The sequence below is a fragment of the Amyelois transitella genome, chromosome 14 (genome assembly GCF_032362555.1).
Source record: "Amyelois transitella isolate CPQ chromosome 14, ilAmyTran1.1, whole genome shotgun sequence".
Taxonomy (NCBI): Eukaryota; Metazoa; Arthropoda; class Insecta; order Lepidoptera; family Pyralidae; genus Amyelois; species Amyelois transitella.
Genome location: NC_083517.1, coordinates 1066946 through 1091436, shown reverse-complemented (window position 1 = coordinate 1091436; position 24491 = coordinate 1066946). Strand labels below are relative to the sequence as shown.

Sequence of the window (24491 nt, the reverse complement as noted above, 5' to 3'; positions counted from 1 at the left end):
ACCTATATCTGCCGACATTGAGACAATTCAGTTGATAGGTATTTATGTAAATAGATAATGTTTGATCATATCAACTAAAAATGATAAAATGTCAAAAAAGGCGCGTAAATGAATATTTTAATTCAGTTCAGGGGAGTTAAAGGATTTAGCTTAGTTACCCAGGTACTACTGCCACACAATGGTACCTACTGACTATATCTTTGTGGAAGTAACGAAGAAAACATTAATATCGGCTTCTTTAAATTACCGTTCGCAGATAAATCTTTTTACGCCATTATCAAAATTGTGTAAATACTTAAATTTAACATACCCCAGAAAATAAACTGGAACAATTGAGAACTTTCTAGAGCCTGCTTCTAAATGTAAGGTCCCGTCCCGCGTATCCCAAGAGATATGCATAGGTAGGTTATATTATATTTAGTACCTAAAAGAAAACATTTACTTAGTAACTGCACAATTTTCTCAAGTCATAATATAAAAATGGGCCATAAAGAATGTTTATGAAAAAAAACGAATGAAGGATTTTGTGTACTGCTTGTGCACTTAAATGTGTAAACTAATCTCACGATGTTTTCAATTACATACTTTATAATTTACTAGCGACCTGCCCCGGCTTCGCACGGGTGCAAAATTCGGAAAAAATTATACATAAAAACCTTCCTCTTGAATCACTCTACCTGTTACAAAAAACCGCATCAAATCCGTTACGTAATTTTAAAGATTTAAGCATACAGACAAACAGACTAAAATAGCGACTTTGTTTTATACTAGGTAGGTATGTAGTGGTTTAATTGGCATCTAAATCAAACAACAATTTTGAAAATGGAACTTAAAAAGAATCATTGATACGCAACCACAGTGTGATTCAAATTTAGATCCTGTACCTACCATCTAGGTACGCTTTCATCTCAGCCATCCATACCATTATATTTATACTTAATTTGTACGTACTTCATTAATATGTTTTCTTTGGACCTCGCGACCTTCTTATCTTTCGCCGGTCGGCCACGCCAAACCGAGATGTTCAATATTTTAAACATCAGAGAAAAGGCGGCTTGTGACCGTAGTAGACTTAAAAACAACATTACATTTCAAAGCTATTCCCTCCACCAATAATGTTTATAGGGATCACATCCAGTGAAAATAACGTTAGCACGCACTACGACTATAAAATTTGAATAAGAGGTATGTTATTATTACCTTCTTATTTATTAAATTACTAGTTCCTCCCCGCGGACTTGGTTTGGATTGGCATAGGTCAAGTGAAACAGTTTTTAAATTTGGAATGATAATTATAAAAAAAGAAATGCTTAAAATAATTTTTTTTAAATTTGTGTGATGGCTGAGCAAAAATATACCTTAGCTTGATTTACATTGATCCTCAAATCAAAATATTTTAATTAAAGTAGAATTCCAGATATACAATTTTGTCATTCGTATGGAAGATTCTTACTCTATACTCACATTAATTATCTCGGTTTAAAGTTCGTCTAAGTTTACTTTGTGTCCGAGACAGGGGTTCAATCAGTAAATCCTTGTCTATTGTGTTGTGTTTGATACATTTTTCCAAGAATAAGTTTAAAAAAATAAGAAGAGTTGCGCCCATTAAAAAAACTAATTAAATTAAGAGGCAAAAAGTGTATTTAAGTAAAGAAAAAATGTTACAGGTTGACAACATGGCTTTGGATTTTGTAGCGGGATGCATTGGAGGTGAGTTCTGTTAATTTATATTAAGTTTTATTGTTTGCTAATCATTTAACAGCCTGTTCGTAACTTTGTATTTACCAACCTAATTTAAAAAAAAAACATAAAACATAAAGAAGAAAGATATAAAAAAGAAAATCCTGATAGAAATAGCCACGTAGAACACATGCGCACTGCGCGTGCGCTGTAGTTTAGGGTCGCAGTGCGTTTTTGCCTCGGTCAGTCTTGAGAAACTGTAGGTTTTACGCGACTTTTGATTCTCAACATTCCTTAATTTTTATTTTTTATTGCACAGACTAGATAAAATAAAATAAAAGTATCTATGCTTTTTGACGTCGGATATTTACATAGAGCTACAAGACCCATCATAAGAAAAACATAAGCAACCATGCAGTTTGGCGAAAAGTAAATACCTACTTAGGAAGGAAATATAAAAACCAAATAAATTTATTTTCAGGATGTGCGGGCATAATAGCTGGTCATCCTTTGGACACATTAAAAGTGCACGTACAGTCTGGAAGAGGGAGTCCTTTGGAATGCACTAAAGCTCTATTGAAGGGTGGAACCCTGGCTTCTGCGTATCGAGGGGTAAGAGCACCTTTAGGAGGCGTCGCGGGGTTGAACGCCATAGTTTTTGGCGCTTATGGAAACACAAGAAGATCTTTACCAAACCCTGATTCTTTGACGTCCCATGTCGTCGCTGGAGGAGTGGGCGGGTTGCTGCAAAGTTTCATCTGTGCTCCTGTAGAGCTGGTTAAGACTCGTCAACAGCTCGCCAGGGCTGCTGATCCGATACCCGACGGCGCAATCGCTGGAGCAAGATATGTTTTAAAGACTGGCGGGTTCAAAGCTCTCTTCCGCGGTCTGGGCATCACGATGATTCGCGACAGCCCAGCATTTGCCGTGTACTTTGCCGCGTACGAAGCCATGACGCGCGACGATAAATCTGCAGCTAAAGTGTTCACAGCCGGCGGTTTAGCTGGAGCCGTGTCATGGATAATGTTATATCCAGTGGATGTGATCAAATCGAGGTTTCAAGGAGACGTTGTTGGCAAATACAGTAGTTCTTGGGACTGTTTTGTCAAGTCAGTAAGGTGTGATGGCTGGCGGTGTATGGGGCGGGGTTTGGTGGCTGTTACAGTCCGAGCGTTCATCAGCAACGGAGCCTGTTTTTCCGCCGTGGTGTGGACGGAGCGGGCATGGCAACATTGCTCGTCGGATTTGTCCCTCCACACCCTGGTTCAGGCGGCTTCAGTCATCGCGGATACTGGACAAGACAATAAAGAACGTAGCTTCGACTTGTAAAATTGTTTTTTTAAATAATTAGGTAGGTATGTAAAATATTTTTTTTTTTGAGAAGTAAAGCTATGTTATATAAACTTGCAAACAGATCTTTGGTTTGGACATTAAGTGCTATTGAAAAGCCGTTTATGTCTGCACCTCCGTGTAAGTCTTTTTATAAAAGTAATCTCTCAAACCAAAACAATACCTACTTATGTTTACATTTCTGTATGTACCTATGTATGTTTTAATACATTGTATCAAAAGGAAAGCTACTGTATTTTATTTTGATACTCTAATAAACGGGACAAATTACACAGATTGAGTTAGCCTCGAAGTCCGAGACTTGTGTTACGAGGTATTAACTCAACGATACTATATTTTATAATAAATACTTATATAGATAAACATCCAAGACCCAGGCCAATCAGAAAAAAATACTGAAAGGCTACGTTCAGCTTAAATATTTCAGGGAAAACAAAAACAGGCAAAAATCGCCAATCGCCTACAAGATGAATTCCACGTTGATTAACCTTTTCCTTAGTCGCCTTTTACATCTATGGGAAATAAAGGGAGGTTTTTTTTGAAGTTATCCATTTAATATTAAGAAATAAAACAACCAATATATGGAGTTAATAAGTACAATATACTTGTCCGAAAAATTTTATACAATTTTCAAAAATGTTCCAAAAATTCAGGTATGATTCACATTAGGAAAATATCACAACATTAATAAATAAACCAAAATTGCTACAATAATTGTAAATATTTTAAAAATAAATGTTACTTAATAATTTTACGTAAGTTAGTAGATAATTATTATGTAACTTGACTACAACTGTTTTTTTTTTACTAAATCTTCATTATCTTACTGATTAGTATGTAGGATACCTTAGACGAGACAGGTAGTTAATATTAGTACCGGAATCTTGATTGGATATCTGCAATAAAAATTATTTATTTTAGTATACCTAACTATATGAACAACGGCCTGCTTTTATTCCTAAAAAGTGAAGCATGAATGCCAAAAAAAAGGTCTAGGTCCTATAATTAATTGTTTTATTACAAACATACATACATACATATCATCACACCTGTTTCCCATTGGGGTAGGCAGAGACTATGGAATTCCACTTGCTACGATCCTTACAGACCTCTCCCGCTCCCTCCAGACTCATTACTCTTTTCATGCATATTCGACGATTACGGATACTCCCAACATCTCCCTTTTTCAAGACATTCGGACTTTGGTCCTTGAAAGTTCGACGAGGCCGGCACTGTCCCACTTTTACAGTTAGCTCTGCCTTATAAATTCCTTTGTTTTGTTGTTCTACGTAAAGGTTGACCAATAACATACATACATACATAAAATCACGCCTCTTTCCCGGAGGGGTATGCAGAGACTACCTCTTTCCATTTGCCACGATCCCTGCATACTTCCTTCGCTTCATCCACATTCATAACTCTCTTCATGCAAGCTCGGCGGTTTCGGGTACTTTTGACCTGACCCTTTACCAGGACGTCCTTATTTGATCAACATACGTTCGTCTAGGTCTTCCCACTCCGACCTTTCCCAAAATAAATAAATATATCGAGCAATAAATTCCGCCATTTTCTTACACTATCCGTCACGTCTCGTCCGGGATTCGAATACCGGTCAGGGCATGTTGAAAAACGAACTGTCTATGATTGGCCTGCGTCTTGGATGCTTATCGTAGTATATATTATAAAATATAGTATCATTGAGCGAAGGAAATATGCAGAGATCGTGGCAAGTGGAAAGAGGTAGTCTCTGCCTACCCCTCCGGGAAAGAGGCGTGATTTTATGTATGTATGCATAGTATCATTGGGTTAGTGTCTCGTTACACAAGTCTCGAACTTACTTCGAGGCTAACACAATCTGTGTAATCTATCCCGTATATATTTATTATTATTGCATAATTTTCTCTCAGCCAAATCTGACCGTCTTCATTGTAATTGAAACGCATAACATAATCATACGCATTCGTCATAATCTTTTTTATCAAAACATTTATAACGAAGTATGTATACTAAATAGACTTATACATTATACCGTACCATTAATTTACATTATTGTTTTTTTCAAGCCTTAAAGGTATTTTTTTTATTAATAAAAATTTGATTTTATTAATAGAAAATTATTATCCGCAACGGGGGTTTTTTATGTGATAATAGTCCAACTGGTAAATAACGCTTTTAAAATCCCTTCATGGTCATGTTTTGTAAAATAATGGTAAAAGTGAATATGAAATATATTTTTCTCTACCAAAGTAACTTTGATTAAACCGACGTTGAAATAATCACATTTTCTGCCGCGTTCGACAACATGATAAAAGTGGAACCATTCATGACACTCTGGTTCAAATGTTAATGTGATAAGATACTCTTAGGTTGGCACGTTGTATAAATAACAAGCAGCTGAGATGTGCGTGAGCGCAGACGCACAGATTAAATCATACATATGGTCACGTCTATATCCCTTGCGGGGTAGACAGAGCCAACAGGCTTGAAAAGACTGAATGGCCACGTTCAGCTATTTGGCTTAATGATGGAATTGAAATTCAAATAGTGACAGGTTGCTAGCCCATCGCCTAACTAAGAATCCCAAGTTTGTAAGCCTATCTCTTAGTCGTCTTTTACGACATCCATGAGAAAGAGATGGAGTGGTCCTATTCTTTTTGTATTGGAACCACACGGCACAAATCAGATATCATGGCGGCATCATCACGGCATAAATCATCTACTGAATAACTTCTATTATAGAGTTCAAAATAGGAGACGCAGTCACACTCCCTCTAGCCAGGGTTAGATAAAAAATGAGATACATACATACATATGGTCACGTCTATATCCCTTGCGGGGTAGACAGAGCCAACATCACAACATCAAAAATCAGATTCACAGGTCAATAAGTACTTTCATGATGCAGTGCTCATAATTTAATAAGTAGTCTTTATTAGACTAGTTATAATAATAGACTATTAAATTAGTAAGAATCACTTGGGTAATATAAAGGAGAAGGTTCATCTTGGGGACTGGAACACGTGATGAAGAACCCTAAGCTATATTACAACAAATACAGAAATGGCATCTTAGCAAAAATCGTTTAGAACTGACGTTGTACGATTATATTTTAAAGTATAGAAAAGTGTTATTTACTTGTTGAACAAACTCCCTGAGTTGCAAACATTCTGATGGTTGAAGAGTTAGGTCACAAGGAATTAAAATGCAAATTGTGTAGTGCCGTGTGGTTCCCGGCACCAATACAAAAAATAATAGGATCACTCCATCTCTTTCCGATGGATGTCGTAAAAGGCGACTAAGATAGGCTTGCAAACATGGGATTCTTTTTTTAGGCGATGGGCTAGCAACCTGTCACTATTTGGATCTCAATACTATCAATAAGCCAAGCACAGCTGAGCGTGGCCGTCTTTTCAGGACTGTTGGATCTGTCTGCTCCACAGGGGATATAGACGTGACCATATGAATGTATGTATGTATAGAGCCGTATAAAGCAAACACATATAAAGTTGCGGGTGATGGCTAGCTAGTAAGATAAAATAAGTACTTACTATGACTAGGGGGGAAGGGTTGTGAGCAGTCAATCCTGCTCCATGGGTTGGGGGGGTAGCGGCGGGGGCGGGGGCGGCGCCACCTCGTTGGCCGCTCGGTTCTCCATCAGCCCCAGTTGTTCCAGCATATCGTCGTTGTCTTCGATCAGGTGGACCTGAGATCAATTCGCTTGATTTTATCACTTATTATCCACTTTATCGACTTCCACGATTTAATGGTCATTACTAAAACATTCAGATACTTACATGCATAAATAAAAGTACTTATATCTCTTTCACGGACAGTCAGGCACAGACTACATCTTTCCACATGCCACGATCCCTGCATACTTCTTTTTCTTCATCCACATTCATCATCTCTTCATGAAAGCTTGTCGCTCTAATTTTCATAAAGGGGTCAGATTTGGGATCTCCTTCAAATATTAGAAGCACCCGTGATCGACCCCCTTCAACAGTCCAACTGAGTAAGCTATACTCAGTTTTCGATCATGATAAAAATTGCAGCTGAACGTGGCCTGTGGTCTTTCCAAGACTGTTGGCTCTGTTTACCCCGCAAGGGATATAGACGTGATTATATGTATGTATGTATGTAAAAATTGCACTAGTTCAATATGCCTGTTCATTAACCCCATGTAGATGTTTGTACCTATTAAAGTGAAAACAATGACATAAATTATGAATGTGGATGAAGCGAAGGATGTATGCAGAGATCGTGGCAAGTGGAAGGAGGTAGTCTCTGCCTACGCCTCCGGGAAAGAGGCGTGATTTTATGTATGTATGTATGTCTGTATGTAAATTACATCGGGTAACGCAGTGCGGTGCTGGCCATGCCTCGCAGTCTCCGACAGCAGGATCTTCTGCCGCTTCTCTTCCATCAAGCGCTCGCGATGCTTGTGGATATAGTCGTACACATTCGGCAGGCCCATGATCACGCATGCTGACAACGCCGACCGGTAGATGTTCATATCGGTAGCTTCGTACCTGATTGTGATTAGAAATGTTTATTAGATTATTAGATGCTGAAGGAAGGACACTTTTGATGTGTCATCTTCTTCTTCCTCCTTTAGTCCCGGTTGCATCTTCACCTCTCTGGGGAGGAGGCCGGGGCATGCTTTCGACCGATCCTAGATACGGTGAGTCAGGCTTTTAAACGAAGCTACTCCTATCTGACCTCCACAACCTTTGCAGGTAAATCTTCACTTCCAGTTGCCTGGATGTGCAGGTTTCTTTACGATGTTTTCCCTCACCGTAAGAGCATCGGTTAGTATTCAAACTAATATATATAGCTTCGAAAAAAGTCATTGGTACATGGCCAAGGTGGGATTTGAATTTGGGCCTGAGCCGTACACATCTAAAGAAAGTTACTTCTGAATATCTCGCAATAAATTTAATGTCCTCAATTATCAGTTTTTAATAGACTTTCAAGTCTCAAAACCTGCACCTTACCTTATCTTAACTCTAAGTATAAAGCTACTATCAATATTTTGTATCGTTTCAACGAGCCACCGCTGTTAGAAGATCAGATTCTAAGTAACAACCAACCACTCATTAGTCCTCTCGTCATAACACTCGACGTGGTAGATGGTGGTGACGCCGTTAAAGCCTCCAATGGCGAAGATCATGTCGTCGATGACCTCAATGGCGAAGTTGCTCCTGGGGTTGTACATGTCCGGCACTGGAGCCCAGGTATTGGCAGTCGGGTCGTACACCTCACCGCTGCACATTCGTGATATCCCGTTGAAGCCGCCGATCACGTAGATCTGAAATGCTCATGTCTGTTTAAAATTAAGAACATGATGAAGATGAAGAACCATAATTCATATGTGCTAGGACTCCCTGCAAAGGTTGTTTAGGTAAGATGGGAGTCGTTTCGTGTAAAAACCTGAGTTACTAAATCCATCCTTTCTCATTAGTGGATGTTATCGGACGAATGCCAGGAGGAATATCACCCAAAATATCAATTATTACTACTTAGCTGATCATTGTCAATTTTAAGATTGTGAAAAATAAGAGGACAGTAGTGATTTTGTGATATAAAGACCCGTGACAGATTGATGACTCTCAAACTCCTCCAATGAACTTCAATACTGTTGACAATATTTAAAGCCGCGGCACTAGACACACCTTGTTTTAGGTCGGCATCTTCAGTCAACAAAGATAGAAAAAAATAAAACACAAACAGTACAGTCAACCTACAAAAAATATCGAAACATTTATCAATATACCTAAATACCTTGTTGTGGTAAGCGATGCAGGAGACGCCGGAGCGTCGCGAGCGCATCGGCGCCAAATTGGTCCACTGGTTGACGTCGGGATCGTACATTTCTACGCTGTTCATGCACTCCTGGCCGTTGAAACCGCCGGTGATGTAGATTTTGTCTGGAAACCATCTTAATTTTAATAACGAAAGATACACTATTCTAATACCACCCACGGTTCTACCAACATTCCGGTCAACAATATACGTGATGAGATTGTACGTAATACTAAGATACGTGACACTAAGTCACTGTCCCAATTTAAAAAAAAAATTAAAACATATTACCTCTCCAAGCCTTGCTAATTTGGTATATATTTTATGTAAGTTTATTATTTTGTATTTATATATGTATTTTATTATATTTTACTTATGTATTTGTTTATGTATGTCTATTATTAGTTGTGTGAGTGAAGTACATGCCTGTCACACTTTCCATCAAGTCCTATCTCGGGTCTGCTGGAAAAGATTTCTTTTGAAATAAGCAGAACCTTTGTAATTTTGTTTCTTGTGTTTATCGGTCTCATGTTTTCTGTGTACTAACATAAATTAGTATATTAGTAAATAAACGATTTTAATCATGGGAGAAGTGCACTGGCAGAGCAACGACTTATACAGTCGTCTCCAATAAAACCTGACGTATCTGCATCTGCGTTATCTGAAGGCGTACATGGCGAGCCTTTAGTTTAAAAGGAAGGGTTAACAGACATCTTGGTCTTCGAAACTTACACATGTATCAATTCAGAATACTGAATATCACCACGTTCAGCACATACATTTGAAGCTGAATTCCAGGAAATGTCTGAAATGTCAGTTCATACACATTTTTCTTTTGTTTTTTTTTACGGGACAAATTACACAGATCGAGTTAGCCTCGAAGTAAATTCGGGACTTGTGTTACAAGATACTAACTCAACTACAAATACATATATTCTAATTAATACTTACATAGATAAACATCTAAGACCCAGACCAATGAGAGAAAGTTTCTCATCATGCCCTGACCGGGATTCGAACCCGGGACATCCGGTGTCACAAACAAGCGTATTACCGCTGCGCCACAGAGGCCGTCACATACACCACGTGTATGTAAAAAATACTAACAAAGAATCAAGCTTCGGTGATCATTATCTCTCAGTAATCAGCAGTCCTCTCAAAAAGAAACATTTTGCTGTCGGTACCCGTTCGAAGACCTTACAACCATCGAGGTACAGTTCACAACGTAATATACTCACTATCAAGCGCCGCAGCACTGGCATCGGACCTCTGGGCGTTCATCGGAGCGACCAGCGACCACTGGTTCGTACGATGGTTGAACCTCTCCGCCGTGTTCTGTCTGTGGTGACCGTCGTACCCCCCCATGGCGTATATCGTCTCTCCTAACACAGCGACAGAGACGTAGCAACGGCGAGCGTTCATGGGCGCTACCTGGTAGAAATATGCTTTCAACGAATTGGAATTACTTTAAAGGTTGCCCCTTCCATCGTGCCGTGTGGTTCCCGGCACCAATTGAAAAAAGAATAGGACCACTCCATCTCTTTCCCATGGATGCCGTAAAAGGCGACTAAGGGATAGGCTTACAAACTTGGGATTCTTTTTTAGGCGATGGGTTAGCAACCTGTCGCTATTTGTATCTGAACTGTATCATTAAGCTTAACGGCTGAACGTGGCCATTCAGTATTTTCAATACTGTTGGCTCTGTCTACCCCTGGCAAGGGATATAGACGTGAACATATGTACCTATGTATGTATGTATACCTAGTTATTTGTAAACTTTATAAAGTTTAAGACATTGCATCCAATTAGTGAACTAATAATTATAAGCAAATGTATCGTTTCATTGCATCAACATGTCAACACGAAAACTACCTACCTTGAAGGTCAGCATAGAAATAAATATACAAGTTGATATCTTAAGTTCGACGCCCTATACATACATATAATAAATACATCGTTATCAAAGAGAAGAAAAATAAATACAATTATTTTCCACTAGAAAAAAGATTAAGTTCTTAAAAGACAACACTACTTTTAGTATGGTATAAGTATTGAGGAAGGGATAGAGAAATAATACGGTCAAATTGAGAACCTCCTCCTTTTCTAAATCGGTTAAAAAATTCGTAATTCTTGTTACACCCTCCGCTATTTTCAAAACGCTGACAGGAATAGTTCTAAACATATCTTAACCTGTCATATACCTATAGCTAAAAGCTTAGTAAAGTTTAAGTAGACAGTCCTCACAAACATACTTATAATATAGGAAAAAGATTTATATTTTACCGTGCCGTGAGGTGTCGTTTGGTACCAATAGAAAAAAGAATAGGACTACTCCCTCTCTTTCCCACGGATGTCGTAAAAGGCGACTAAGGGATTGGCTAATAAACTTGAGATTCTTCTTTGAGGCGATGGGCTAGCAACCTGTCACTATTTAAATCTCAATTCTATCATTAAGCCAAACAGCTGAAAGTGGCCTTTCAGTCTTTTCAAGACTTTTGGCTCTGTCTACCCAACAAGGGATATAAACGTGATGATGTGTACGTATGTATGTATTTATATTTTTTTATGTTTGTAATGAATAAACTCAAAAACTTCTGAAGCTATTTTGATGTAATTTGATACACGTTTATAATACCTAGACTTTTAGGTATATCATACCCTGAGCTCACATATTTTTCTTGAAATTCCCACGGGAATTCCGCTCACAAGCCATTGCTGCCACAAGCCAGTGATTAATACCTTGAAATTCGCCTTTATGTCTCACTTCGATTTCTGCCCAAACACACAGCCCAACTCATACGCCATTAAAGAGTTTACCTCTCTCCAAGTCTTAGTGACAGCGTCGAAACAACGACAAGAGTTGAAATAGTCCATGCCGTCGAAGCCTCCGATCACGTAGATGCAGTAACCCAGTACCGCGGTGCCGTGGTAGGCCCTGGGGCCAGCGGTGTCCACCTCCTCTACCTGGTGACAAAAATCACTATTATTCTCTCTTAAACATTTTGCGCTAATATGTATATTCTCGGAGATTTAGAAAGAATGGCTTATAGGCTTGCAATCTGCCACTAAACATACATACATACATATGGTCACGTCTATATCCCTTGCGGGGTAGAGAGAGCGTTGAGCAATTTGGCTTTATGATTGAATTGAGAATCAAATAGTGACAGGTTGCTAGCCCATCGCCTAAAAAAGAATCCCAAGTTTGTAAACCTATCCCTTAGTCGCCTTCTACGACATCCATGGGAGAGATGGAGTAGTCCTATTCTTTTTTGTATTGGTGCCGGGAACCACACGGCACTATACACATACATACATATAAGCACGTCTTTATCCCTTGCGGGGTAGACAGAGCCAACAGTCTTTAAAAAACAGATAGGTCCACGTTCAGATGTTTGGCTTGAGATTCAAATAATGAAACGTTCCTAGCCCATCGCCTAAAAGAAGAATCCCAAGTTTATAAGACCTAACTAAAATATAATAAAATGTTAGTGCTGCAAAATATTTCATAATTGCGTAATTCATAAAGTTGCTATTTATGTCTATCGTATTGACTGTAAAATACCACACCTACCGATAACCAGATTTGAAAGTTATCAATGCGACCTTTCTTAGGTCATTCAGATATTCCTACTCTTGTAAAATATTAATCTTTTAAATTTCTTTCTGTGATTTCAATAAAGTAAACGTTTAATTTTAATTTTTTGCGAATAAATAATTGCAGGTTATATTTAATTTTGGTATGAGTACATGTCATGTAATGTTGAGGAGAAATTACGAAGAAATCACATACTTAAGAACGTATCAACGAATGTCTTCTGCTTGTCGTAGGAGGCGACTTACAGATAACAGCAACATTTAACAAGAACATCCCAATTAATATTATAAATGCGAAAGTATGTATGTTTGTTTCTTTTCACTTCACGCGTTATCTACTAAACCAATCTTCTTCAAATTGCGTCTATATAATTTATGAAATCGGGAGAAAGACATAGGGTACTTTTTTTTTAATATGCTTAAGTATTAAGTTGGCGATATTTTTCCATGATTGTTTGTTTTTTATTTTTAATTTAGACAAAAGTTGCGTCGATGGGTACCTGCTATTTCATACATAGGATACTTTTCATCCCGGTCAAAAACTAAAATCCACTTGAAATCTGCGAAAAACCTGTAATCTTTTGTTAATGGCTTTTAATTCGCGCGGGCTAAGCTGCTGGTAAAAGCCGGCACTTATATATACGGGACAAATTACCCGGATTCAGTTAGCCTCGAAGTAAGTTCGAGTCTTGTGTTACGAGGTACTAACTCAACGATAACTATATTTTATAATAAATACTTATATTGATAAACGTCCAAGACCCAGCAAATAAATATTCTATTCTATTCCAGGCCAATCAGAAAATGTTCTTTTCTCATCATGCCATGGCCGTGATTCGAACCCGGGAACTACGGTGTCATAGACAAGCGTACGGTAGTACGTGCGCCACAGAGGCCGTCAAATAATTTATAAACAACAAGCATTCGAACGATAATCATTAGGTACGTACGAAATCTTTGAAGCATTTTTCATATTAAAATGCTGTCATTTTATTATTATTAAGTAGGTATTAAAACATGTGGTAGGTACTTATCAATTAACAAAATTAAAATTTTAAACCAGAATTTTGTGAACGTAATGGCTCGTGCAACAGGGCGCAGAGGTTATCATAATCGGTACGATTAAATTTTTAATAGATCAGTTGGTATGTTTTTATAAAATCTTATTTGCATACCCACTCGCTGTTTATAATTGCGAATTATAGCTACGCAATCGCCTATCAGTCCACACTAATTAAGTTACAAATAAATAATAGCTGACTGTTAGATTGATACTTTAAAAATTGTAATTTTTACAACAGAATCCTAGTTACTAATATTATAAATGCGAAAGTTTGTGAGTATGTCAGTATGGATGTTTGTCACTCTTTTACGAAAAAACTTCTGAACCGATTACGATGAAATTTAGTATGTAGGTAGCTGAAGACCCACAATAAAATATAGGCTACTTTTTATCCCGGAGTTCCCGCGGGATTAATAGGGTTTCCGTGCGGACGAAGTCGCGGGCGACCCCTAGTAAATAAATAAATAATATATAGGTACCTAAATATGTACCTTTTTGTGTTTCTATTATAAACTTTTGGAATCACAGCAGGTCAAAAGGAAGAAGGAAAGAAATAATACTTAAAATAAAATAAAAAAAACAGTCAATTAAAAGTTTCTTTTCTTAGTTACATTAACTATTAAAAGTCTTGAAATGCGCATGACAGCTAACTGCCGAACAAAAGTCTATAAGGGAAAAATGGCCAAATTGGTGTTGAAAAGGTTAGGCAATAATGTTTAAAATAATGATGCGTACCTTTATCCAGCGGTCTGCTCTGGTGTCGTACGTCTCAATGAAAGCTGTCGGCGAGCCTCCACTCCAACCACCAATTGCAAATAAAACCTGCAAAAGATACTTGAAGATAGATAGATATATTTATTTATATATTTATGTACATCAAGGAAAATAAGAATAAAACTTAAAATAAAGAGAAATTCTGATATTTATCATGGTCATCACGATCCCGGCTTATGTGCCTGTTGCATTTTCCCTGAGGGGAGCTTAATCTGCTTTCCGCATCATTCAGATCTTCATTATCCCCCCAAATTTTTGCAAGAGATACCTAAGTCCCCGTCCCTTGCATCACCACAGATAAGATTACACTACCAGAAATGTAAAATGTTGTAGTTCTAAACTAAATATACAAAATTATTTCAAAGAGAAATTCTGACTGTTTGACTGACTTAATATCACACAGTTCAAATCGCTGGGTTTAGAGATTTATATGCTCGCTTACTGGATCAACCAAGCGGTTCAGACGATCCTTCCATACGTACATACATTAATCAGGCCTCTTTCCTGAAGGGGTAAGCTAACATCTCTTTTAAAAACTAGTGAAAACATGACAGCACCTCATGGGGAACCCTGGGCCTGGCGATCTCCGGCGTGGCGACCTCCCCGTCCCTCTGGGCGATCATCTCCAGGTCGTAGAGGAACTTCAGCGTCTCGATGATGATGGGGCGGGAGCCCTCGTTGCCGGTCACGTACGGGTGATCTTTCACGTTTTCCAAAAAGAACTAAAAGTAAAAAGTGAAATAATAGTAAGGAGAAATTGCCGCAGGTCGATGTAAAGCTTGGCTTTTAAAAAATAAACATTTTTATGGGAATCGTAAAAATGGAGGTCCACCCTAATATAAAATTGCAGTAGCTTGAAAATTTGCTAGGACGTTAGCGACACCATTGTGACATACATAATCGTACCTACATATATATATAACAAGGAGTAGTAAGAGCCTGAAAAAAAAGATTGAAAGGCCACGTTCAGCTATGTTACCATGGTTATAACTTGTACCAGGTTTGCATTTTTTTATTCCAGGTCTAAGCTCAAAAGGAGGCTCAATCTTAGATCTAATGGTAGTCAAAAACAGTAAAATTATGTGAAATCTCACTTGCGTATCCAGTAATCCAAGCCTTATACTGCCCATCAGTTTGACCGTGTGCTGCCAGCGTTCATCCGGATTGTAATTGACCCAGCGCAGCACAGCCTCCCACACCACCTCCTCACTCTTCACGTTGAGCTCGTCTTCCAGAATTATAGAGTTCAGCTCCTCCAGAGGCAAGTGTAGGAACTCCTCGCTTTGGGTCGCCACGGTGACGAAGTAGCGCAGCAAATAACGCCGAGAGTCAGCCTCTAACTTGTAGCAGAAGACGCGCCTGTTGATGCATTAGGATTATACACAACATTTGGCTTTCAGCTGGGTAGGAAAAATTGGAACGCATATAAATTAGCAAGTGAATTTGGTGTCCGTGTAAGTAGCCGACCTCTAAAACTTTATATTTAATCATCTATAAAGGACTTTAGACTGAGCAAGTGTAGAGATTATCGAAACAGATTCACAGTTTCCAAATGCTAGAAGGCAAACATCGACCAGGTGTTGATGTATATTTCGATTTGAGGCTTCATTACTTGAAGATATAGTTTCACGCTTTAGAACATCATGATCCCTAAGCAGTTCTTCCGATTTAGCGAGTTGTTAGAGATGGTCACAGCATAGTTGCAGTACTCCGAGGAAGACTAAGTAGTCAGCAGAATTCAAAAGATCGTGACATTTAAGTCTGGGACGTCAATGAGTAATAGAACTCCGAAGTGACCTACCTGAATCTAGATAGATAGATAAAACTCTTTATTGCACCATAAGAGTAAAACGTTAAAAACAGTATCTACAAAACAGACAGAGATAGCCCAAAGGTGGACTAATAGCTAATATAATCTCTTCCAATCAACGTTTGGGTGGAAGGAAACCAAACAGAGATTACAGGAGATAACAGGAAATTATTAGGACCAACATTTATTTACCTGGCAAACATCATGATCCCTAAGCAGTTTTTCGGATTCAGCGAGTTGTAGAGATGGTCACAGCACAGTTGCAGTACTCCGAGGAAGGCCAGGTAGTCGGCGGTCATCAGCAGCTCGTGAACGTTGGAGTCAGAGACGTCGATGCGCCGGAGGTAAGCGTACTCGATCAGGAGTTGCAGGATCTCGGAGCGCACACCCGATATCACCACGTCGCTCTGCTCGCGCCGGTGAAGAGTTGTTGTAAACAGTGCCCTGGATTTACATAAAAGGGGATGAATCACACCAATTTAACTCAAGTGCCGTGTGGTTCCCGGCACCAATAAAAAAAAGAATAAGACCACTATGTCTCATTTCCATGAAAGTTGTTGAAAAGGCGAATAAGGGATAGGCTTATAAACTTGTGATTCTTCTTTTAGGCGATGGGCTAACAACCTGTTTCTATTTGAATTCTATTAATAAGCCAAATAGCTGAACGTGGTCATACTTTTCAAGACTGTTGGCTCTGTCTACCCTGTATGTATGTGTGTAATTTGACTCAAAATTGTTGTAAAGGCTAAGCCATCAGATACTCAGATATTAGAGTGACTTCTTACAATATACCGCTTCGACAAGAAGAGTATTTACAGAAATTTGTTACATATAAGTTCACAGAAAGTAAGATCTGAAAACGTAGAGGATGGCGCGATGCATCAGGAAGGCCGCACCATTTAATGCGTAGTCAAAAGCGATCCTGTGCAATATGATGCACTAATACACCTGGTAGACCGGTCTGATCCGCAGAGACAAGAACGGTCTTTAAGTAAAAAATTCTTTACAGAGTTAAGCCGTTAGCTCACAGAAAGTATGGTCTGCAAGCGGAGAGGATGCCCCGATACACCTGGTAGGCCGGTCTGATCCGCAGAGACAAGAGCGGTCTTTAAGTGATTCTTTACAGAGTTTGGCCGTTAGCTCACAGAAAGTATGGTCTGCAAGCGGAGAGGATGCCCCGATACACCTGGTAGGCCGGTCTGATCCGCAGAGACAAGAGCGGTCTTTAAGTGATTCTTTACAGAGTTTGGCCGTTAGCTCACAGAAAGTATGGTCTGCAAGCGGAGAGGATGCCCCGATACACCTGGTAGGCCGGTCTGATCCGCAGAGACAAGAGCGGTCTTTAAGTGATTCTTTACAGAGTTTGGCCGTTAGCTCACAGAAAGTATGGTCTGCAAGCGGAGAGGATGCCCCGATACACCTGGTAGGCCGGTCTGATCCGCAGAGACAAGAGCGGTCTTTAAGTGATTCTTTACAGAGTTTGGCCGTTAGCTCACAGAAAGTATGGTCTGCAAGCGGAGAGGATGCCCCGATACACCTGGTAGGCCGGTCTGATCCGCAGATACAAGAGCGGTCTTTAAGTGATTCTTTACAGAGTTTGGCCGTTAGCTCACAGAAAGTATGGTCTGCAAGCGGAGAGGATGCCCCGATACACCTGGTAGGCCGGTCTGATCCGCAGATACAAGAGCGGTCTTTAAGTGATTCTTTACAGAGTTTGGCCGTTAGCTCACAGAAAGTATGGTCTGCAAGCGGAGAGGATGCCCCGATACACCTGGTAGGCCGGTCTGATCCGCAGAGACAAGAGCGGTCTTTAAGTGATTCTTTACAGAGTTTGGCCGTTAGCTCACAGAAAGTATGGTCTGCAAGCGGAGAGGATGCCCCGATACACCTGGTAGGCCGGTCTGATCCGCAGATACAAGAGCGGTCTTTAAGTGATTCTTTACAGAGTTTGGCCGTTAGCTCACAGAAAGTATGGTCTGCAAGCGGAGAGGATGCCCCGATACACCTGGTAGGCCGGTCTGATCCGCAGAGACAAGAGCGTTCTTTAAGTGATTCTTTACAGAGTTTGGCCGTTAGCTCACAGAAAGTATGGTCTGCAAGCGGAGAGGATGCCCCGATACACCTGGTAGGCCGGTCTGATCCGCAGATACAAGAGCGGTCTTTAAGTGATTCTTTACAGAGTTTGGCCGTTAGCTCACAGAAAGTATGGTCTGCAAGCGGAGAGGATGCCCCGATACACCTGGTAGGCCGGTCTGATCCGCAGATACAAGAGCGGTCTTTAAGTGATTCTTTACAGAGTTTGGCCGTTAGCTCACAGAAAGTATGGTCTGCAAGCGGAGAGGATGCCCCGATACACCTGGTAGGCCGGTCTGATCCGCAGAGACAAGAGCGGTCTTTAAGTGATTCTTTACAGAGTTTGGCCGTTAGCTCACAGAAAGTATGGTCTGCAAGCGGAGAGGATGCCCCGATACACCTGGTAGGCCGGTCTGATCCGCAGATACAAGAGCGGTCTTTAAGTGATTCTTTACAGAGTTTGGCCGTTAGCTCACAGAAAGTATGGTCTGCAAGCGGAGAGGATGCCCCGATACACCTGGTAGGCCGGTCTGATCCGCAGAGACAAGAGCGGTCTTTAAGTGATTCTTTACAGAGTTTGGCCGTTAGCTCACAGAAAGTATGGTCTGCAAGCGGAGAGGATGCCCCGATACACCTGGTAGGCCGGTCTGATCCGCAGAGACAAGAGCGGTCTTTAAGTGATTCTTTACAGAGTTTGGCCGTTAGCTCACAGAAAGTATGGTCTGCAAGCGGAGAGGATGCCCCGATACACCTGGTAGGCCGGTCTGATCCGCAGAGACAAGAGCGGTCTTTAAGTGATTCTTTACAGAGTTTGGCCGTTAGCTCACAGAAAGTATGGTCTGCAAGCGGAGAGGATGCCCCGATACACCTGGTAGGCCGGTCTGATCCGCAGATACAAGAGCGGTCTTTAAGTGATTCTTTACAGAGTTTGGCCGTTAGCTCACAGAAAGTATGGTCTGCAAGCGGAGAGGATGCCCCGATACACCTGGTAGGCCGGTCTGATCCGCAGATACAAGAGCGGTCTTTAAGTGATTCTTTACAGAGTTTGGCCGTTAGCTCACAGAAAGTATGGTCTGCAAGCGGAGAGGATGCCCCGATACACCTGGTAGGCCGGTCTGATCCGCAGATACAAGAGCGGTCTTTAAGTGATTCTTTACAGAGTTTGGCCGTTAGCTCACAGAAAGTATGGTCTGCAAGCGGAGAGGATGCCCCGATACACCTGGTAGGCCGGTCTGATCCGCAGAGACAAGAGCGGTCTTTAAGTGATTCTTTACAGAGTTTGGCCGTTAGCTCACAGAAAGTATGGTCTGCAAGCGGAGAGGATGCCCCGATACACCTGGTAGGCCGGTCTGATCCGCAGATACAAGAGCGGTCTTTAAGTGATTCTTTACAGAGTTTGGCCGTTAGCTCACAGAAAGTATGGTCTGCAAGCGGAGAGGATGCCCCGATACACCTGGTAGGCCGGTCTGATCCGCAGAGACAAGAGCGGTCTTTAAGTGATTCTTTACAGAGTTTGGCCGTTAGCTCACAGAAAGTATGGTCTGCAAGCGGAGAGGATGCCCCGATACACCTGGTAGGCCGGTCTGATCCGCAGATACAAGAGCGATCTTTAAGTGATTCTTTACAGAGTTTGGCCGTTAGCTCACAGAAAGTATGGTCTGCAAGCGGAGAGGATGCCCCGATACACCTGGTAGGCCGGTCTGATCCGCAGAGACAAGAGCGGTCTTTAAGTGATTCTTTACAGAGTTTGGCCGTTAGCTCACAGAAAGTATGGTCTGCAAGCGGAGAGGATGCCCCGATACACCTGGTAGGCCGGTCTGATCCGCAGATACAAGAGCGATCTTTAAGTGATTCTTTACAGAGTTTGGCCGTTAGCTCACAGAAAGTACGGGCTGCAAGCGGAGAGGATGCCCCGATACACCTGGTAGGCCGGTCTGATCCGCAGAGACAAGAGCGGTCTTTAAATGATTCTTTACAGAGTTTGGCCGTTAGCTCACAGAAAGTATGGTCTGCAAGCGGAGAGTATGCCCCGATACACCTTATAGGCCGCGTCATCTGATCCGCATAGGCAAGAGCGATCTTTTAGTAATTCTTTACAGAGTTAAGCCGTTAGCTCACAGAAAGTATGGGCTGCAAGCGGAGAGTATGCCCCGATACACCTTATAGGCCGCGTCATCTGATCCGCATAGGCAAGAGCGATCTTTTAGTAATTATTTACAGAGTTAAGCCGTTAGCTCACAGAAAGTATGGGCTGCAAGCGGAGAGTATGCCCCGATACACCTTATAGGCCGCGTCATCTGATCCGCATAGGCAAGAGCGATCTTTTAGTAATTATTTACAGAGTTAAGCCGTTAGCTCACAGAAAGTATGGGCTGCAAGCGGAGAGTATGCCCCGATACACCTTATATTTAAGTGAAAAATTCTCTTTCTCACAGAAAGTACGGGCTGCAAGCGGAGAGTATGGCGCGGTGCACCGGGAAGGCCGCGCCGTCGTCCGCCCGCACGATGGCGTCGCACAGCAGCCGGCACTCGCGCAGCCGGTGGAGCGCCTGCATGGCGGCCACCGACATACACCGCCCCGTCTCGCGACCCGCCGTCTAGAACACACACATATACATAAATAAATAAATAAATATAAATAAAATAAATATATAAACAAATATATAAATATATAGTGCCGTGTGGTTCCCGGCACTATTACAAAAAAGAATAGGACCACTCCATCTCTTTCCCATGGATGTCGTAAAAAGCGACTAAGGGATAGGCTTATAAACTTAGGATTCCTCTTTTAGGCGATGGGCTAGCAACCTGTCACTATTTGAATCTCGGTTTTATCATTAAGCCAAATAGCTGAACGTGGCCATTCAGTCTTTTCAAGACTGTTGGCTCTGTCTACCCCCCAAGGGATATAGACGTGATCATATGTATGTATGTATGTAAAATAAATATATACGGGACAAATAACACAGATTGAGTTAGCCTCGATGTAAGTTCAAAACTTGTGTTACGAGATACTAACTCAACGATACTATATTTTATAATAAATACTTGTATAGATAAACATCCAAGACCCAGGCCAATCAGAGATAGTTCGTTTCTCATCATGCCTTGGCCGGGATTCGAACCCGGGACCTCCGGTGACACAGACAAGCGCACTACCGCTGCGCCACAGAGGCCGTCATACATACATACATATAATCACGTCTGATATAGACCTTACCTTGTGAGGTAGACAGAGCCAACAGTCTTGAAAAGACTGATAGGCCACGTTCATCTGTTTGGCTTTATGATGGAATTGAGATTCAAATAGTGACAGGTTGCTAGCCCATCGCCTAAAAGAAGAAACCCAAGTTTTTAAGCCTATCCCGTAGTCGCCTTTTGCGATATCTATGGGAAAGAGATGGAGTGGTCCTATTCTTTTTTGTATCGGTGCCGGGAACCACACGGCAAGAATTCACTTTTTCTAACCCAGACATTTGTAAGATAATCTGGTTTTGGCGTCTTCACCGAGACCAGAGGCCAGGTAAAATGTTCAGGCGTGTTCGTTCATGTTATGTAAAAACTAAGTACCTCTTTTTCGGATAGGGATAGATAAAGGCAGACACCACATATTAGGATCTTTGCATAAGACATACTCCTTTTGTTTAATATTCATGTTCATAATTCTTTTCATCCAAACTCGTCGCCTTGGTAGGTTCTAGACCTTTCTATTAGTATCTTATAGGTTAGTTTAATCTATATATTTATTCAGTCACGTTTTCGTAGAAATGTTTATATTAAGGAGATGCATTCTCAATGCTAACTACATCCGTAAGTTTTATCTTAGATGCGGCGCCGGCGCACGCGACTCCCCTTGTGCAATGTGCATGGCAACAAGTTTTATTTTTATACATACTATAATGAGGCCTAACTTTTGTATTATTTCCCGTGGATATTATAGAAGGCCTTCTAATTTAATCTGCACTCCACTAATTATAATAATCGTCCACGATTTAGTTTAAAAAATCTATATTAGTAAATTAACGTCCGGTGAAAATGCTGCAGTGTAGTTTGTTCCGCCGCTTCTTCTACACATGCGCTTTGGAAGCGACAGTAGATATATGTAGTTAGATTTAAGTTTTTTGAGGTCAATAAGGTGTTAGCTTGTATTCAAATTTAAACAATCTTTAAATGATCTTTAGATTAGCTTGTAACCTGCCACCATTTGAATCTCAATTCTATCTTCATCTTTTTGCTGAAGGCGTAGGTGGCGACGTGTAAATGGAATAATGCAAAAACCATATCTATGCTAGGTTTGGTTACAAAATTAATTATTTACATAAAACAGAATATGGAATTTGCATAAAATGAAACGGGAACAGACTGGAGATATTTTGCCTAAGTACCTAATGCAAATTCTACTTGATTCCATTATTTATAGGTTCACGGACGTCAGACAGGAGTCAAACCTGACTCGAATCATTAACCCGATTACATCAATGTCATTAATGTGGTTGATTTTGTAAACAAGGAAATGCTGGCTATCGTATTATTTGATTAATAAAACTAGTCATCACTGATAGACGTGATGGAATTTCTAATCAGACTTAATGTGCTTAATTATGTACTTAGTTATTATTTGTTGTTCAGTATATAATTAGTCTTTGGTTAGAAATCTCAAGTATATACAGTGTCAGAGGCCGACAAACGTGCATTTTTTTTGGTTTATTTCGGACCAAATATAAATTTTATATAAATAATATTTATAGGATCTAGATAGGTATTATCGAAGAGTATTTATCTTCTGACAGATTCCTTAAGGATGGCAAGGTTCATGAAACATTAACATGATTTTAAACTTTCACTTTGAGTTAAACTATTTGTAAATTATAAAGGTATTAAACGCGCACCTAACGTACCTTTTTTTTATCTCGGACGTTTGGAATCATGTTACAATGATCCATGTTTTAAGATAAAAAGAGAAAGAGGAAAAATTCGGAAAAAAAACTCATATTATATTTAAAAAGAAAAAAAAACTCCGGGAAAGAGGCGTGATTTTATGTATGTATGTATGTTTTAAGATAATATAAAAGTACGTTACTTACGCGTTCAATACCTGTCGTATTAATAAAACATATTTTTACATGGTCTAGACGAAAAAAGAACCCGTAACGGTGGACAAGAGGTTATAGAATCAGACTAATAATGGCTTTCCTGTTTCAAGAAGTAGGTACAAGTTCGACTCCTACCGCTTAACCTATTATTCTTTTATCGACTGGCATCTTTATTGATAATTTTCGCGGTAATTTCAAGAAAGCACGCTGTCTGAGTTATCGACATGTTTGATTATGAACCCTTCGACGATTTCCATAAATAATGGAGCTACTTACAGTGTTATTCGGGTCGTTTTCCATTTCAGTCTTAACGCAAAGTCATCATTATAAAAAATTGTAACGCGTAATAAATCCAAGTGCGCAAATATGACGTGCCAAGACACAATCGGGATTTAGTTAAGTGAATTTGTAAAAAATAACAGTAAAAAATTAATTCAAAACAGCAAATCAGGTCATTTGAAAAAACATTTTAGGTTAGCAAAAAAATTGATACAACCGTGACAAACATGTCAAACCTTTTTTTTCCTGTTGACATTACTGGATAGCAGTATTTTCATTTTCAGCGGTAGCCTTACTGAAATCAAAAACGTTTGATATTGTTTTTTCGTGCCGTCAAACTAGCCGCGGCGCCAGTCACATTAAAAAGGTTGTTTTAACTTTTACCTGATACAATAAAAAATTATATTAACTTTCTTTAAATTTACTACTTTTTATTTATTAACTTTCTTCTTTAAACAGTGCCGTGTGGTTCCCGGTACCAATAGAAACAATAGTAGGACCACTCTATATCTTTCCCATGAGTGTCGTAAAAGGCGAATAAGGGAAAGGCATACTTACTATCTTGGGATTCCTATTTAGGCTAGCGACCTGTCACTATTTGAATCTCAATTCTATCATTAAGCCAAACAGCTGAACGTGGCTTATCAGTCTTTTCGAGACTGTTGGCTCTGTCTACCCCGTCTGTGATTATATGTAAGTATGTACTGTACTTTTGTACTCTTACTTAGGATCTTTCTTTCTAAAATATCTTAAAAAAAATAACCAAGTTATGTAACGTACACTTCTAAATGAAAATATAGGTTCAATTCAAAGAACGTAGTTAATTCGTAGTAACTACAGTACGTAGTCTTCGTAGCACTTTCGTAGCACGCCTACGATTTCTGACATAACTCTACAACAATTTCAACTCATTCAATTTCCTGATCACGTCTATTTCCCTTGCAGCAACTAAGGAAATTGCTAATAAACT

General features: G+C 40.0%; 2 protein-coding genes across 2 annotated transcripts; one reads left to right on the top strand and one right to left on the bottom strand.

The window, feature by feature from the left end:
* The first annotated feature begins 1029 nt into the window (after positions 1 to 1029).
* On the top strand, positions 1030 to 3690 carry LOC106129190 (mitochondrial basic amino acids transporter). Its single transcript, XM_013327684.2, has 3 exons — positions 1030 to 1185; positions 1668 to 1710; positions 2162 to 3690. The coding sequence occupies exons 2-3, from the start codon at positions 1677 to 1679 to the stop codon at positions 3007 to 3009; spliced, it is 882 nt and encodes a 293-aa protein (XP_013183138.1). The 5' UTR covers positions 1030 to 1185; positions 1668 to 1676; the 3' UTR covers positions 3010 to 3690.
* Positions 3584 to 23542, bottom strand: LOC106129189 (kelch-like protein 10). The gene is made up of 13 exons (XM_013327683.2): positions 23519 to 23542; positions 20583 to 20746; positions 16269 to 16520; positions 15361 to 15625; positions 14824 to 14988; positions 14228 to 14314; positions 11650 to 11796; positions 10071 to 10263; positions 8812 to 8957; positions 8121 to 8338; positions 7379 to 7559; positions 6579 to 6733; positions 3584 to 3926 (listed from the first exon to the last, which is right to left on the bottom strand). Exons 1-12 carry the CDS (start codon positions 23540 to 23542, stop codon positions 6608 to 6610), a joined length of 1968 nt encoding a protein of 655 aa, XP_013183137.2. The 3' UTR covers positions 3584 to 3926; positions 6579 to 6607.
* Between the last annotated feature and the right edge of the window lie 949 nt (positions 23543 to 24491).